This window comes from Clinocottus analis, unplaced genomic scaffold (assembly GCF_023055335.1).
Source record: "Clinocottus analis isolate CAN_PGR_092001 unplaced genomic scaffold, fCliAna1.0.p SCAF_16, whole genome shotgun sequence".
NCBI classification, from domain to species: Eukaryota; Metazoa; Chordata; class Actinopteri; order Perciformes; family Cottidae; genus Clinocottus; species Clinocottus analis.
In genome coordinates this window covers 4,952,098-4,969,370 of record NW_027175887.1, presented here as the reverse complement: position 1 = coordinate 4,969,370, position 17,273 = coordinate 4,952,098, and the positions used below count along the sequence as shown (strand labels likewise).

The 17,273-nt window shown below is 44.0% G+C and overlaps 1 protein-coding gene across 1 annotated transcript; it reads left to right on the top strand.

The window, feature by feature from the left end:
• Positions 1-5,616: 5,616 nt before the first annotated feature.
• Positions 5,617-17,069, top strand: baiap2l2a (BAR/IMD domain containing adaptor protein 2 like 2a). The gene is made up of 14 exons (XM_068579355.1): positions 5,617-5,670; positions 6,094-6,169; positions 7,601-7,687; positions 9,135-9,196; positions 9,283-9,354; positions 9,592-9,672; positions 9,805-9,936; positions 11,356-11,463; positions 12,580-12,646; positions 13,353-13,536; positions 14,030-14,095; positions 15,032-15,203; positions 16,545-16,585; positions 16,988-17,069. The coding sequence occupies exons 1-14, from the start codon at positions 5,617-5,619 to the stop codon at positions 17,067-17,069; spliced, it is 1,284 nt and encodes a 427-aa protein (XP_068435456.1).
• The last annotated feature ends 204 nt before the right edge of the window (positions 17,070-17,273 follow it).

Sequence of the window (17,273 nt, the reverse complement as noted above, 5' to 3'; positions counted from 1 at the left end):
ATTATTAGAAGAAAAATCGAATTATGAAGATGATGAGTGACAACTCCGTGAGAAACTAAAATCTCCAGAACGAGAAAAACGTCAATTTAGGTTCATGTCTGTAAATTGAGAGAGGGGGAGGAGAAAAACTCACTTTTCCTCCTTTCCTCAAGAACAGGCGGTTAGAAAATGAGAGTTCTGCACCATAATTGAGTCAACACAAAACATCAGAAACAGTCTGGGAGACCTCCTCCCCCTGTTCAGCGCGCATGCCCTCTGAGTGCAGCCCGCTAATGCTGGAGCAATGAGAGGAGAGAGAGAGAGAGAGAGAGAGAGAGAGAGAGAGAGAGAGAGAGAGAGAGAGAGAGAGAGAGAGAGAGAGAGAGAGAGAGAGAGAGAGAGAGAGAGGTGATAGGGTGAGACAGGCCATTGTATTTATCTATTAATAATTACAGATATTGAAACTAATGTAAACAAAAACCATCAACTAATCCATACTTGTTCATAATTCATCAATCTTACTCTAGATGTAATACCGACTATATAATTACAGTCTGCTGCTGCTGTGGGGTCCGTGTCTTCATGAGGAGACGCAGAGTGAAGATGTTTACCTTTTCCATACATTTTGTTACCTGTGTCTTTGATCTAGTGTATTGATACAGACGTATTTAATGCTGTTTAATTCTGTGGTATTTAATGTTTCATTTGCAAGTTATATCATCATCATGTATTACTTGTTATATTTGTGTCAAATAATTAAGTAAATAAAACATATTCTGAATAAAAAAAATAAAAATAAACTTTGCCAAAACAATTAAATCGATTGCACAACAAAAATGTAATCTCGGAAACAGTTAAAAAGTACTACCACGTGGTTCAGACACACAGGTGAACCTCACTGGCTGCTTGTAATGACCTCACAGGTGACCTACCGTCCAGGGTAGACTACCACGCGCTTAGTGCAGAGAGAGAGAGAGAGAGAGAGAGAGAGAGAGAGAGAGAGAGAGAGAGAGAGAGAGAGAGAGAGAGAGAGATCCATGCAGTCTGATAGCACAACATTAAAGTGAACATTTCATCTGTTGAGCCTGTGGCTAACCTGTTCAGCAGTGTTTAGTTGAGGTGTAATGGTGTAATGTGTGAGAGAGATATCCTCAAATCCTTTTGCTCTTTGAACACATCATTGCAGCTAAGAAGCCACAGACAGAGAGGAGGATTGTTCTCTTCTCTGCCACTTCCATTGAGGATGCAAATGCTAAACTGGATCTCCCCGCCATGCATAGCAATCAGTATCGCATCAGGAAATTGTTTTTTTTCCCGCTCTCTTGGGCTTAATATTTTCTTGCTCAGCAACACATCACAGACCTGCTGTAATGCAATGTGTGAACGGCCATAAGTCAGCCTGAAGGCTCCCTGTAGAACTCCAGCAGCAGAGATGACAGAATGATGGCCCGAGCAGGGTTTATGTGCTTGTGTGTGTGTGTGTGTGTGTGTGTGTGTGTGTGTGTGTGTGTGTGTGTGTGTGTGTGTGTGTGTGTGTTGCAGGGCTTGACACAGACCTGCTGGTATTACTGTATATGTCTCATGATTAAACCATGCTTGGCAGTAAAACATACAGTTTAATCTCGATGTGATGCACACACACACACACACACACACACACACACACACACACACACACACACACACACACACACACACACGTGTAATTAAGAAGCATATTTATGAGCATGCATGAGCGGGCCTATGTGTGGGAGAAAATTAAACTCACACACACTCACACACACAGACAGACAGGAGTGAGAAAACTCTTTGCCGTGTGCATGAAGTGAGTGTGTGATGAGCATTCTCACACAAGCATTAAGTGGGATTTGAGCTAAGACTTCTCAAAGTCCCAGCCGCTGAAAGCTCTAATAGACGGTGCTGAGGGAGACGGCGTGAGACGTGTCTGCAGCAAGAAATAGCCGGGGCTCTCGTCTCCACTGGAACGCTAGAATAGTAAAGTAGATTGTTAAGCACTCCTGCAGAGATGGAGACAAGAGCCCAGGAAAAGTAAATACAAAACCATCACTTCTCACACATCAGACTGATTGCCGAGCGACACACTTTTTGTATTCAGCGTGCACACTAAATGTCACCGGTGGCAATCTTTTGGCTGTAAATAGCATTGCAGCAGTGGTGTGGGATCTCGTTGCAGTCACTTCCACCGTGCTCGGTGCCGTGTTACATAATGATTGTGGCGATCCTGCTCGCTTTAAATGTTTTTAATTTCACGGTTGCGGGGGGATGGCGGCGTTAACGACTCTGTACATGAATGCATTTAGGGATTACAGGATGTAATGACGTTTTATTGCACTGCAGCACAGTCCGCTGAGTCGCAGCTGTAATGTGAGGGCCGCGAGAGCATTGGAAAGGTCAGTTTGGGTGAAGCCTTCTGCAGACCGCTGCCCGGTTAATGATGGCAATATACTGCTGATCTTTTATGCCTATAAAAGCCTCGGTGGGAGACTCTGTGGCCCGTAAGTCTGAGCTTGATTCATCATAAATCGGTCATGACCTTTATGCTGTGTGCTGCAGTGACGTTAGCTTTTTAAGTTTTTCCTGGCTGGGAGTTTTTCATTATGCTGATGCACTTTTTCCACAGGATTTCCTCCATAAGCTGTGATGGGGATTTGGTCAGAGCTGCTCAGTTACTAAGTCTGAAAAACACTGAGGGACTTTTTTGTCCGATGACGTCTTTGTGAGCAGGGGGCTGAACGGGAATCCATTGTGGTGGCGCGACACCTTTTTCTAAATACATATATCAAGAATTTCAGTATGGTTGTTGTGTACGCCAGTGTTGTTTCTCCTTCTTTTGATGCATTTCATGGATCTGCTGCTTGATTGTGCGAGCTGTAATGTTATATGCTGTTTATAGATCCAGCGCGTCAGCAGAACGAGCAGTACAAATACATCAGAGAGCCGCTAATGGTCAGCGGCGGTGGAAAGTAACAAAGTACATTTACTTCATCATTTTGAAGGAATTATCTTGTTTCAGTTTCATGATTCTTCATACTGCTGTAGTCCACTACAATTTGGAGAGAAACACTGTACACTGTGCTTTCCGTATCCAATACTTTTGACTTGAGCATATTTATATTGTAGCACTTCTGCTTTTATTTAGAAAAAGGGCCTGACAACCTCCCGCATGACTGATGCTCCATTATAGATTACAACCAGCACTGCAGTGTGTTGCACTAAACCCATAAAAGTCTGCTTCTTGTGTGAGAGTGTTAGTTTGCTGTGTGTGTGTGTGTGTGTGTGTGTGTGTGTGTGTGTGTGTGTGCTAACACTTGAAATATTGAACACTAGTTTATATTACTTTATGAGGAGAAAGGGAGAGGGAAGAAGACAGAGATTAAATCAGAGGGTTATGAAGCTGTTTAAAATTCAAGTCATGTGTCCAGAAAGTTTATGGTGCCATCTAGTGTACAAGGCTCTCTATGTCTGTGTGTGTGAGTGTGTGCGTGCGTATGTGTGTGTGTCTCTCTTTCTCTGCCAGGGCCTTCAGTAAGCTACTGAACTATGAACAACTAACCCAAGAAGCAAATGTTTCCCAGTTCGCTCTTTACCTCGTGTGCGGACTCGTCTCAGACGCTCCTGACACGTGATCCTCTGACCACAACACCCTACATGCTTTCTCTGAAGGGACGCGTCACCGTCCATGTGACACCTGCACATCTCCACGAGGAGTTCATGGGGAGTTCAATGACGCTGACATGTCCCAGACAAGAACAAATCTGCCGTTTGAGAATACAAATCAGTCCGTCGGAGCGTCGGGGGCCGAGCGCAGCTCTCGGCTGTGTGTGTTTGAGCTCGGCAGCAGCAGCTACGGCGCCGAATGCCAAAATATGATGGTTCAAGTAAGGACAGAAATCAATACGTTTCTCTCCACTGGGTTGTGATCAAATATCACAGAGCAACTCTCTCTCTCTGTCTTTTACTGTTTTGTTTTGGACACTGGTAGAAAAAGAGATTGTTTTCTCTCAGTCATTAATATTGCTTATGGTTCAGCTTACTGATACTAATAGTCTATGTACAACAGAAAATGATGACCGATCATCAAGAACATGTTTTATTAAATGTTTTAGAAATAGTGTGGGGACACCACTGCTCTTTTTTCCCTTGCAGCCGGTTGGATTTTGACATGTGAAGTGATTAAAGTACAAGGATTATCGGCTTTTTAGCGCATATGACCACTGAATTATGCGTAAACCAATCAAAAAGGAGAATAGCGGCATTAACGTATTAAAGGATTGGGATCACGGATTTCAAAATATGCTTGAATTACAAGTTGACTTTGTGACATTTTTATAAACGTCACTTTCATTTATGTAGCCCCAATCCAAACTTCGCCTCAAACTTGTATTTGTTTTAGAAATGTGAAAAGGTTTTCCTGAATATACAGATTATTACAGAAAACCTGGCTCTGGTTCAGATGTTTTCCGTCGCCATGTGCTGAGGAGACACATTCTTCACTTTTGTTTTCCTCTGCTCCAGAGGTCCAAAGTGCTCCATTGTCTAAATGTCACACTAATAGGTGAGTCACAGCGTTTCAGTGGCTCAGCCGCTGCTCACCAAACACCACACATGTCACGTTAACACTGTCGTTTCATCTCTGTCTGTCCCATAGACGCCATCCTGCTGCCGCCTACTCACCAGTGAACCAAATGTGTGTTAATGTGTGTTAACCGCACTGGAAAATAGTCCCTGACACACACGTCATGTTTGAGCAGACACAAGAAGACATGAATGCCACAAATTACAATCACAACCGTGATTGAAGAATGTGATGAATAAATAATCATTTAAATATTAATCATAATACATCATAATCCCAGATTGGCCGTAGTCATCCATCTAAAGATGTAACAAAGATTAGATGACTTGGTAAATGAGTGATCCAGAAGCATGGGGCAGTATTTACCTTTCCAATTAAACCCAGAATAGAAGAGGGAGTGTTTTTATTTGGGGGGTTTCAAAGCATTTCATCTTTACTAAGATGAGCTTCATTCAAACCTCAAACCTCGCTATTTAGAGCTTCACATTAAACGTACTAAAAAATATCAAGACGGTTTCAAAGTTTCCAAAAATATTTCGAAACGTTTAGCTCAGGACTCCGCCCAATACCTGAAGACGGATTGAAGAATAGATATTCATGACTCATTTCTAAAAGTACATGTAATCATTCCAAGAAAACAGATCTCTGATATAATCTTGCATAAAACATAATGTGCCAAGTACACACACACACACACACACACACACACACACACACACAAACACACACACACACACACACACACACACACACACACACACAGTCAGGGTTTACAGCTTGTGTCAGTGTGTTTTATGGTTGAGCCATGATTAATTATTTACTCCTGTCTTTCTCAGGCACAGTGGTGTCGGTTACCGGCACATTAACCCGCCGCCTCCTCTCCTCCTCTCCTCCTCTCCTCCTCTCCTCTTCTCCTCTTCTCCTCCTCTCCTCGTCCAGTTCAATACCACTAGCTCGTTTCTCTCTGTGGGACATTTGCTGGATGGTTTAAGGCCCGCAGAGCCTCCTGAGGATTCACCGACGGAAGACTGGATACAAACATGTCGGGCATGAACAGTGAGCAGCTGCATCGCTCCACCTTGAGGATTTACTCGGTAAGCAGCAGAGACTTCGTGTGGGCTCCAGTTAGACAGCAACGTCCCCGAGTGGCACGTCCTGTTTTGTCGTTGCTTCTGAAGAGTTGACGAGTTTCTGGAGAAACAGAGAAACATGTCCTGGTTACTGAGGAGTGAAGCTCAGATAAACCTTTTTTGTTATTCTGTGAATTCTGCCAAGCGAGCACGATGTGAATGCACAAAGTCATTTTCAAATTCAAGGAGCAAAGTTTCCCTGCTGGAGTGTGAGGCTGTCGCTGCTCCGGTGTTGGGAGCGGGAGCCGGAGCTCATAAATACAGATTAAATTAAAGATGGATTCCATTGATTCTCCTTCAGGCAGGTCTTAAAGTTCTCATGACTTTTGAAAACTCAACAGAAACTGTGACGTGTGTGTGTCTGTGTGTGTGTGTTTCTCCAAACAGAGCTTGATGGATGAGTTCAACCCAAGCCTACAGACACTGGTCTCGCTGGGTAACAGATACGTCCAAGCTTTCCAGGGTAAGATTAAACAAAACGACATGAAAACACACAACCTGCCGAAGAGACTCTCTCACTTTCCGGTAATCTGCGTGTGACGTTCTCAGCTACTTTTAAGAGCGCAATAAACTAAACAAACTCAAATGTCTTTCCGTGGATCGTGGGCGCTGCCGGGCATCTATATCTCACTGGACCTAATTCTAAAGTCAATATGCTTTGGAGATATCCAGGTGCTGTTATGGTCTTGATTATGGGCCCATAACCAAGGCCTGCAGAGGCGGTTATGAATATTCTGCCACCAGACCAACACTCTACATTTCCATATGCAGAGGCAGGGATTGAGGATACTGAATAGTCTTGAATTCATTTGACCGCGTGTCACTTGAGTCCTGTGAGGAAGAGCAGAAGTCAGGATGAATTCATATGAATCCAAAGGCACAGTTCTTGCGTGTATATGTCGCGTCTTAATGAGCCACATCATAATCACCTCTATTCCCCCCGCAATGCATTGAATGTGAAAGGCTGACATGCAGCAGAAGCCATTTCTCCCACGTGGTATTCCACTACAGGGGTTTGTTTAATACATGCGAGTAATACATCCTCAACAGCTGATCCGTCGCAACCCAAAGTTCCTGCAAAAGCCCCGCAGACATAAAACAGACGATTATGTCTTCTGTCAGCCGCCTGCACCGAGGCTCACTGCGTATGTTCAGGGGAGAGCAATAACCTCACGACACGTAATGAGCTCAAAGAGCAAACACATGTAACGTATTCTGCTGATTCTCGTGCACTTTTGAAATACTCTATTGCTTTAAAATAGGTAGTGCATGCAGCTCAGGCTCTCCTGTATCCATTGTTAATGAAGCACCATCTCTTTCATTATTGAAATCAATTTGTCACGCTGCCTCTGGGATTGTGCTGTCTGATTGGTTTGCTCCAAAAACGCGTTATCCCCTCTTGCTGGAAAGGAAAGAGCCGAAGGACTCTGCACGGGAACTAATTACATGCTCAACACCAGGCTGGAGATTTAATTGGGGTCAAGATGGGATTTGACCCCTTTTGACTCCCACTGCAGCAACTAGAGAAAGGGGTTGAAACTGTAGCTTTATGTCAACCTTTAAATCAATTTGATGATGTTATTTACAATCTACTGATAAATTAAACCTGAGCAGTGTTTATAGCTGCTGGGCTGCTGGTCAACAAGAGCGATGCAGAACTTTATGGTTATTGCTCTGACAAATTGGATTTATCTGTGAATGTTTCACTTTTTTAGGTGAACATATTTCCACTTGATAACACAAAGATATTTGTATGTCTGGACATTTGAATTATTGAATAATTTCCTCTCTTTTTTTTCGTAATGAATGGCCCTGTTTACCTGCGTGTCGTCCCCTGCCAGGGACAAGAGCCGCAGCAAATGAATTTGCGTTTCAAATGTTTGTGTTGTTTCAGCTTTGGCTGTGACAAGCGACGCCTACTTCACTGCACTTTCAAAGATCGGAGAGAACGCCTTCCACACCGTATCTTCACGCTCCCTGGGTATGTATGGACACACAAACGACGAGCGCGTGGAAACACAAAGACGTTCACGCTGTACCTCCGATCCAGGATGTGAGTCTGTGATGTGTTTGTGGTCATGAAACTAATTCCACAGTATTCTTGTATTCTTCAGCGTCACGGACACCAAAGTTTACCTTCTGGCGGCGCTTTATTACTTTCACGATTTCCAGGACATAGTGCACGTGTAGCGAGAGTGTGCGTGCGTGTGTGCGTGTGGTGAGCATACCCTTTGATGTGTAAGTGCGTTCAACATAACCTGCTGTGATAAGTTGAATTAGTGTATTTTACTTTGCTTTTAAAGGACTTAGAAACGTGAACCCGACCTGAGGAAAGGCATCGGGCTCAAGTGAAGCCAAAAGTGTGGCAGAACTAATTCATTGGATTTCTACTTACTGTGCGACAAAAGGAGGGTTCAAACACATGAATGTTTAAGACTGTTTTTCTGTGAGTTTGAGCCAAGAAGTGTTGGCAGAGGAGGGATCCGAGGCCAGCTGGGAGCATGAATAATCGACGACGACAGGCAGCGGGCCGCGCTCCGCTCGCTTTCAGCCACTTAAAGGGGAGTCGTGTTCGCTTTAGTGGCTGGAGTTGAACATACTGTCCAAACTGTATCATTAGTACTCTCACTGCACCGTTTCCTCGAGAGGAAATGATTCCCAGCGTGCATGTCAGGGACAATGACGAGCCAAACTACACGAGCAACGCTCTCCAGAACGCAGTGTTATGGCACGATAAAAGCTGATATTCAAACTGCTTTGGAAAGGCTTTGGCGCTTTGCCCCCGAGCTATATAGCTCACTGTTTCAATACAGGCTCAAGACCGCAGTTGGCTGTGTACCGGAGGCAACTGTGCAGAAAACAGAGGGAGAACAGGGTCAGATACGGATGAAAGCTACTGTAAGAACAATTGGCAGAGGGACAAGGAAACTGCATTAAAACAAATACAGATTAACCGTCAAGTCAGTTACCTTGTGCCTTCAGGAAGCAACACCAGTGACACATTATTGGTCCAGAGAGCACGGTGAGCCATTGAAACAGTGACTTTGTTCATACAACTTAGCTTTGGGTATGATTTGGTCGACGTGGAGTCTGAAACTGCCGTGACGTTCACTCCAAAGCGGTCCATCTATTTTTATTCATGATTTCCTCCATCGTCATTCACATGACCTTAGTCACATACATGCTGACGCTTGCAAATCAAACAGGCGTTCCCTTCATGATGATCCAAAATAGACCTTGTCGCCGTAAAGATACACTCCATACATTTTGGGCAGGTCGCCCTGCAGCAGGACCTCAGCCGGAGGCCGAGTGTTCAAGAGGTTACTGAACAACAGGGGTGGATTTAATCAGCACAATGTTATTTTATTGTTTTATCGTCATACATTAAGTGATGATAATGATGTGAGCCTAATGCAATTGTGTTAAAGGAGATGTCCTGATTCAGATCTCTGAGAGCCAACGACAACTCACGGGGCAGCTGGATGGAGTGGTGCGTTACATGGACACACTCATTCACGCTTAACTCTCAGCTGCTCCTCTTCCTCTCGTGTTTGATCTGATGTTGTCCCGTTCCAGTTCCGCTGGTTCACGATGGAGGTCCTTCAGGAGATGGACACCAACGTCAGACTGGACAAAGATTACATATCAGTGAGTCAGGGCCAACGCAAAGGACACGACACGGTCAAAAGGGAATCTTGCACACGGCGAGCCGTTATCTCGTCATCATTTCCAGGAAGTCGAATGAAGAACTGCGGGGTGTAATGGGAATCTGTCACTAGAAATAATGAGAAAAACCTGATTTGAATTTCCAATGGATTGCGAAATTGTGACCCGGGTGACTGAAATGATCGCACACGGACGTGATGTGAATTGTCTCGGCTGCAGGGAAGCAGGAAACACTACGAGATGGAGGTCCACGACCAGGCAGCAGCTCTGGAGAGGCAGCTGAGGAGAGGAGACAACCAGGTATCGATCTCTCCTTCTGCACCCTGGAGCAACAACTCAGCACCGCTGTATAGGAGTGTGTCCTCGTATAGTGTGTGTGTGTGTGTGTGTGTATATATATATATGTGAACTGTCAATCATGTGTATCTGCAGGATTATGGCGAGTACACACAGTTCCTCAGGGAGAGCCACACCGAGGCTCTGAAGGAGGAGGAGAGGCGATATCGCTTCCTGACGGAGAAACACTGCGGCCTCATCCAGTCCATCGCCCGCCTCATGAATAAGGTACACAGCCTTCTTCAAATAGCCTTTGTGAATGCAATATTTTATGGTTTGTTTGGGCTAATTGGCTGCAGTTGCCAAAAGGGTCGGGAGGTCATTGCATCGGATCTCAGAGGAGCAATGACGGGGAGGAACTCAGAAGAGACGTCTCATCAATGTGTAATGATTACGAGACTTTATCTGTCCCCGTGGGGGAATTCCTCTCCTTCATAACAAAGGTCAATCGCAGAACAGCAGGTACACACACACAGACACACACACTGCCTTCAGCAGGAGCGCCCGTTCTTTGTGTTATTACAGTTATTATTATAATAGCAGGTAGTCTGTTTGAACTCTGGACTGCTGGCTCGATCTTTACGACATAACTCCACTGACCCAATTAAACATGTCACTGAGCCCGACACCTTTTATTGCCAGGTATCGTGATGATGTAACGAAGCCCTTTGAGACGGGGCCAGCGGTTCAGGACTGTTCGGACATGTGTTCCTGTTTGTGTACTCGCTGTACTCGGTGGCTGACGAGCCGCCCTCCAACCAAGATAAAGACCGAACATATCTAATTTAGAATGTAACTACAGGACTTAAGGCAAAATTAAAAAAACAGAAAAGACAAAATGATGACTTGAATCTTGAATTTCCCGTTGGGGCTCAATAAAGTAATTATCTATCTATCTATCATGAAAAATCAAGGGCTGTTCCCTCCTTGTTGAGCGCTGCTGGTGGAGTGTGTATGTGGAAGTGTGCGGCCATGTGGGTGGATGTGTATGTGTATGGACACTTGTTAGTGTGGGTGTCCGTGTATGTAAGGATTAGAGTTTATATTATTATTATTATACGCGATACTAACTGATAATAATACTAATGCTACTGTTTTGATTATTTTCTATTTGTTTTATCAAGTTTGTTTTTTTGGGATGTCAAGGATGACTCAGATGTGTTGAATTTATTTTTATTTTTTTTAAGTCAAAGGGGGGGTAATTAGATAAAACCATCCAAATAGATAAATAATCAGTAACTTGGTAAATATCTCAGTTATAAGTTTTATTATAACATTTAAAATTCACAATGTCAGTTTTTATTCTGTACTCATTAGACATCAGACTGACAAACAGGAAGAGATGCCGGTCTGATAGAAATAGCACATACAACATTTAAACACAAACCTATTTAAGGTATTTAAGCAATAAGGTACGAGGGGCAGCACTGTATCGTCAATAATGTCCTGATAAAGGGTGTTTACTCTCACTGGAAATCATCAGGATTTTGTGAACAAACCCTCTTCATTCCTCATGTTACGGTTTTACGCGCCCGCTCCCCGCTGTTAGTCTGCTCTTGTTATCTGTTTATTAGTTTTATACAAGTATTATAACTGTGTGTGTGTGTGTGTGTGTGTGTGTGTGTGTGTGTGTGTGTGTGTGCGCAGACCGGAGGATCCCTGCAGCAGACAGCTGAGGCCTGGACCCAGGAGGCCGATGCTACCAGAGGACCCGAGGCCAGACGGCCCACCGCGAGGGTCGACTCTGTGAGTTCAGTTTATAGAAATCAGTCGTTTTCCCTGAATTATTAAAGCACATCAGAGCAGAATGACGCATTTGAATCTGTCAAAACTCCTGTTGGACTGAGAAAATATCTGTTTCATTCATGTTTTTTGGTTTAAAGTGAATGTGTGCAACAAAGAAAATGAACAATGCTCATGCTCTCCTGTGTTGGAGGAAACTATTATTATTCCAATCATATCTTTGTTACTGCGGTGCCCTCTAGTGGTTGGAGCCTGATATGATTTGAAATCAGTTTCCTGTGAGAGGAAAGCTTTCTGAGGGGGATTAAACCTGAAGATGAAACAAGAAGACAGAGATTACATATTGTCTGGCATGAAAGGGATGAATATGTGATTGTGATGGGGCTTTTCTGTACAAACACTATAATCTGAACCTCCACTAAATAAACACATGAGTCCTCGAGTTACATCCACCTCTCTATACAGTTAACTCTGGATGATTCCCCAAACTGAAAACCATACGATTATTTGTATGAATGCTGCAATTACCATTCAAGTAGACAACAGAGACGGCCTTGAGATAAACCCCGTCAGTGTCAGTGTTCCTGAGGTGACATGCCGACCAACCCCACAGATCCCCCATCCTACTGTAATAACAATCGCAGGATTAACACGGATTCTGGGTTTGTTTTGGTTCGACGTGGGATTTATCCTTCGCTTACAACGGAGAAAGGGAGAGAAGCTGGTGAGCCGCTTAGGACAGATATTTGAGTTGTGCTTCTGCAGTCACACATGACACATGACTTACGTAACGCACAGGATATGGATGGGCAAAGTGCAAAACCTCCTATCTGCAATGTGATACAGGAAAAATGTGGGGAACCTCCTATCCCCTATCTACACTTATTTTTCTGTATTTGTATTTTTCTTTTCTATTATGTGTTGGGTGTCCTTAACGAATAGCATCCTGCAAGAAAACAACATGTTTTGTTTAGTATTCTCAGATAGGAGGTTTTGCTCTTCGACCAGCGACGTCCGTCACATCTTGGGCGACTGCTTTCTTTATTTTGTGTGTTTATTTACATAAAAATCGTGCCTTTGTGACTGCAGTACCTCTTGAGGTTTACAATAACCTTGCTTGTTTTACAGATGGGGATGAAGGAGGAGGTGAGAAGGAGCAGAGAGGAGCTGCCGCTCGGCAACGTCCCGTCGAGAGGTGAGGGCGATGCAGACGATGCTGGTTTTACTTCACAGCCACATATTTCCTCTTATGTTTTTTTCTGCCTTTAATGCCTCCATCAGTGCTCATTTTGATTCCCCTCCACCACCCGTTTTATCTTTCTTTAAGCCTTTTATCTATGTTTCTCTCTCTCTCTCTCTCTCATCCATCTTTCTCTCCCTCTTCATAATTTTGCACATCACACACTTTCATATCTCCCCATTTGAAATTACCTGTGCACAAAGTTCGTCTAATTACTTGGCTTGCCTATCTATGGTAAAAATAAATAAATAGATAAAGTAACGATGTATCAAAAAACAGACAATTAATAATTGCCAGAATATTAAATAGCGCTCATAATGTGTCAGAAGGGCAGAATCGGGATGTGCAGCAGTCTTGTTTGCCCAAGCGACGCGAGAGAGGAAAAACAAGGCCCCCGTCTTCGGTATAATTCATTGAAGTGCGTCCCCTGCCATCAAAGCAAAAACTATTTTACATAGAGAAAGATATTTAGTAGTCTGCTAACCCCCTGAGTTACGATTTCCAGGGCCATAATTAAAGAAATCAATCCTAGTCGCTTATAGTTTTTAATTAATCATCTCACCAGAGATCCTTCTTGGCAACGCGCTGGGTTTATCATCAAACTTCTGCTTTAACAGACTATCCTCAGTCAACTGACGCGTTTCATTTGTCATCTCTCCAGCTCCGTCTCCCCAGGGAAGCGTTTCTCGCCCTGCAGGGGGAAGATCCACGAGGGCCCGGGTGGCCCACCAGCCCGGGGGCTCCAACCCCACCCTGCTGCCCTTCAGCAGGGGCGAGACGATCACTGTGCTGGTCCAACAGCCCCGAAACGGCTGGCTGTATGGCCGCGCTGACAGCAGCTCACGGTCAGTGTGTGCGAGCCTGTTAAGGTGGCCTAACCACCGTGTATCTGTGGCCACTGTCAGTATGTGTTACAGTACAAAACTGTGAACCAGCCTCCTTTCTACGGTTGTGCTTTCTGTTTTTGTTTGTTTTTTTGCTGTCAGAAACATGATATAGCAACTCCAGCTGCTCCGGGACACTGCACTCAAGCACAAGGGTTATTTGAGCTAATGCTAACGTCGGTATGCTAATATGCTGACAATCATGATAATGCTAACATGCTCATATTTAGCATAATGCTTTCGATGTTAATTATCTGAGTTTTCTCATGCTAGCGTGCCACGTTACGGCTTATTAGCCGTAGCGCTTCCACTAGTTTAGCAGGTATGTCTAGTAATAAACCAAAGTATTGGACACGTTCAGATTTTGACATTAGGGTTCATCCTCTGGGGCTGTGAATATCTGAACAAAATGTAATTGCCCTTGCCCTTTACTTTGTGTCCCTTGTGGTTTCAGTGAGGGGTGGTTTCCAGTCGCCTATGTGGAAGCATTGGATGATCCTCCAAAGACAACCAGCTCTGGGTAAACATCCAAGAAAATGTATTCAACATGTAATCAGTTATGACTGTCGAATAACAACAATGTCACGCAAATTGTAGGCTGTTTGAGAAAATGACTCTCCATCTGCCGTCAAGGCGAAAGAAGAGGTTTTAAGAAGGTCGTCCATACTGTCAATATGAAGCCGGTTAGCTTAGCTTAGCTCAGAGGAAACAAGGAGAAGCAGCTTGCATGCGTCGGTCCAACAGGAACAAAGTTTGCATATCAGGACTTTAAAGCCGACTCATCATCACGGGTAACATCCGACGCTTCAAAGCAGAACGTTGTGGTTTCATGGAGGTTTGCTGGACGACACCCATGTTACCTTTTCTACAAAATATACTTGAAAACCATCTATTTGTGTTGTGATTCTTGAAGTGGGGTGTTTTGAACGTTGCTTCTTGTCTTACCTCCCACAACTCAAAGGAGTTATTCAATATTTATTTGCAGCCATTAAGAATGGATGGAGAGACTTTCAACCAAAAATATTTGCCATTCAAACACGATACAGGACTTATTTGGCTGCTCCCCCAGGCTGTCCTTATTGTTTTATGGGTCCATCACTTTTAAAGAGGGTCAGTATGAAGCTCAGGCCCGGAATAAAACCATGAACTATTTAAGATATGTGGGTGACCCGTTGCTGTGAGCAAATACAATACGAAGTTAAAACTAAATTATCACTCAGTCACTCAGGACACATGCCACACATCTAAAAGCTTAAAATAGGAATTCACATGCACTGAGATTATGAATTTGACATTTCATATACTTCAAAATGGAAAACATGGTTTAACTCATATTGTGTGTATTCAAATCGAATATATGTTAAGTATGAAAGACAAACATCACTACACTTCTTCAACAAAGAAGACGAGTGATTTGAAATGATAAAATAATACAATGGTTTTGTCATTTCTCCAGCTCTTCTCTCCGAAGCAGCAGCAGCATGAGCAACCTGCTCGACCAACCAGGAAGCAGCAGCCACAGCGGAGGCCCGCCCCCTCCGCCGCCGTTATCTTTATACAAACAGCACGAGACGCGCACCATCACACCGACGCCTGACAAAAGAGCCGAGTCTAACTCGGAAAAGCAGGTACATCAATATCAATCATTTCTCACTCTTTCCCTATTTATCACATTATAGCAATATTTGTCTTTTTTGGGGAGTATTTTTTTTTTTTTATGAGAAACCTTTTTCTAAATTGTTGATATGACATAATTAATGTCTTTATGAATCCGTTTTGAAATTAGACATTTAGAAGAACAACTTTTTACTTGGTAATAACACAGTTTGAGACACTGGTGATCCATTATTAAGTGCTGATGGGTTTCTCACTTTCTCATTAATCAAATGTCAGTAAGTAATCAGTCATAAAGAGCTTGGTCCATCAGGTCTGCAGTTACGGTGTTTAGAAGCTGTTAATGGTCACATGGTATTGTCCAAGATTTTTACCAACTGGAAACCCAATAGTTGCCCAATATTCGTCTTTTCTATTGACCCTTAGAGCTTTAGTGAGTGATTTTAAAACCTCTCAACTCTCAATCCCCTCAGAGAAGGCGCCTTACGAGAGAGTGCTGCTGTACCACATTGATGTGTGCGTCCGTAACAAACGGGGACTTGAGGAGGAACGCTCTGATCACTCATAGTTTGTACATCTTTGCTGGTGTTTGCCAGTCTGTCCAGCAGGGGCACTGTGGCAAGGTGCTGTTCTCCACGGCTCCACTCCCATCCTTCTGGTGGATGCAGGGAGGAAGCTCCAGCTGCTGATGGTGTATGACCGAGGAGGTCGTGTGCGTGTGTGTGTGTGCGTGTGTGATCTTGTTTTGGCATGCTGGTACTTGAGACGATTAGACTGAGGACCTATTTGAAGTCCAGGTACTTAACCTTCAGGTTGCCAGGGTGTGATGGTACTTTCAATGTGTTTTCTCTTCGGTGTTATTCAAGCACTCAGTGGTTTGAATAGCGTTTCTGTTTCTGTCGAAACAAATCAGTATTCCAACAATGGTTGGTATATTTAAGAGACAACAAGTGAGATATTTATTTTCACAATTGTTCGGGGTGACCCCAAATATCTGCCCCTTGGTCAAAGCACATCGATTATATTTCACTGTGACATTGATGCATTTTCCTTGGTGTCTCTGGTCGGTCTCTTCTGTTTTTCCGTTGTCAATTCCTATTGTACAAATACAATTTAGCAGTGTGTGTCAACTGGACACTCGCTGAAGTGTGTGTGTGTGTGTGTGTTTTGGTGTGTGTGTTTGTGTGTATCTGACTGGCTCAACACATGAATGAGCAGCTTGTGGGAGGACTGAAAGCAGCAGGGCGACGGGGTCGAGGGCCGGAGCCTGCTAAGCCTCCATTAGTGCGTCTACGTTGTTTATGGTTTGGATTGGCCTTTGCTCACCCGTACCGTTCTCATGTATTTTTCTGCAGGGATCAAAACCACATGGATCACAGCCAGAACTCTTCCCGAGGTAAGATTAATGTCCCTTCAGCTCTCTCTCTGGTTGTAATGTGTGTAAATGGAGCTCATGTTCTCTTCTTCACCAAATAATGATATTTTTTTTTGAAGAATATCATGAACCCATTAAATGAGAGAACAACAGATGAGGGCAGTGATCCAAATGGCACAGGAATGGTTTCCTTCCATTAGAGTTTGAAGTGCATTTCAGTGCTGGAGCCATTTCAGTCATGGCCGTGTGGGAACCATGACTATCACTCTCGCTCTCACTTCAGGTGAACAGTTTGCCAGATGAGGCCTGAACAGAGTGAAATGAAGTCCTCCTCTCTCTTGCTATAACCTTCACCGTGAGGCGCAACAATGCTTTTCTCCCCCTCTGCCTCTGACATCTCACGCTCCCTCTTTTATTTTGAAGGGGCACCAACCCGTTTGCCACGGTCAAGCTGAAGCCCACGTCCACCAATGACCGATCGGCCCCGCATGTTTATCGACGATGACATCTTCACCCCCGAAACAAAACGCTTTCGTTGAGCTCGACTGTTCATTCTTGACATTTGAAATGGCGAATGTGGAGTGTGTGTGTGTGTGTGTGTGTGTGTGTGTGTGTGTGTGTGTGTGTGTGTGTGTGTGTGTGTGTGTGTGTGTGTGAGTGAGTGGAGGCCGTCTAGTGTTTTCCTGCTTTTCGAAACACTCAGTTTGCT

Bases quoted from the DNA above. Each gene is read 5' to 3' on its own strand.
- baiap2l2a (XM_068579355.1), top strand. From the start codon at position 5,617: ATGTCGGGCATGAACAGTGAGCAGCTGCATCGCTCCACCTTGAGGATT. The intron at 7,688-9,134 runs GTATGTATGGAC...ATTGTGTTAAAG, and splicing joins CGTATCTTCACGCTCCCTGG to GAGATGTCCTGATTCAGATC. The intron at 14,096-15,031 runs GTAAACATCCAA...TCATTTCTCCAG, and splicing joins CCAAAGACAACCAGCTCTGG to CTCTTCTCTCCGAAGCAGCA.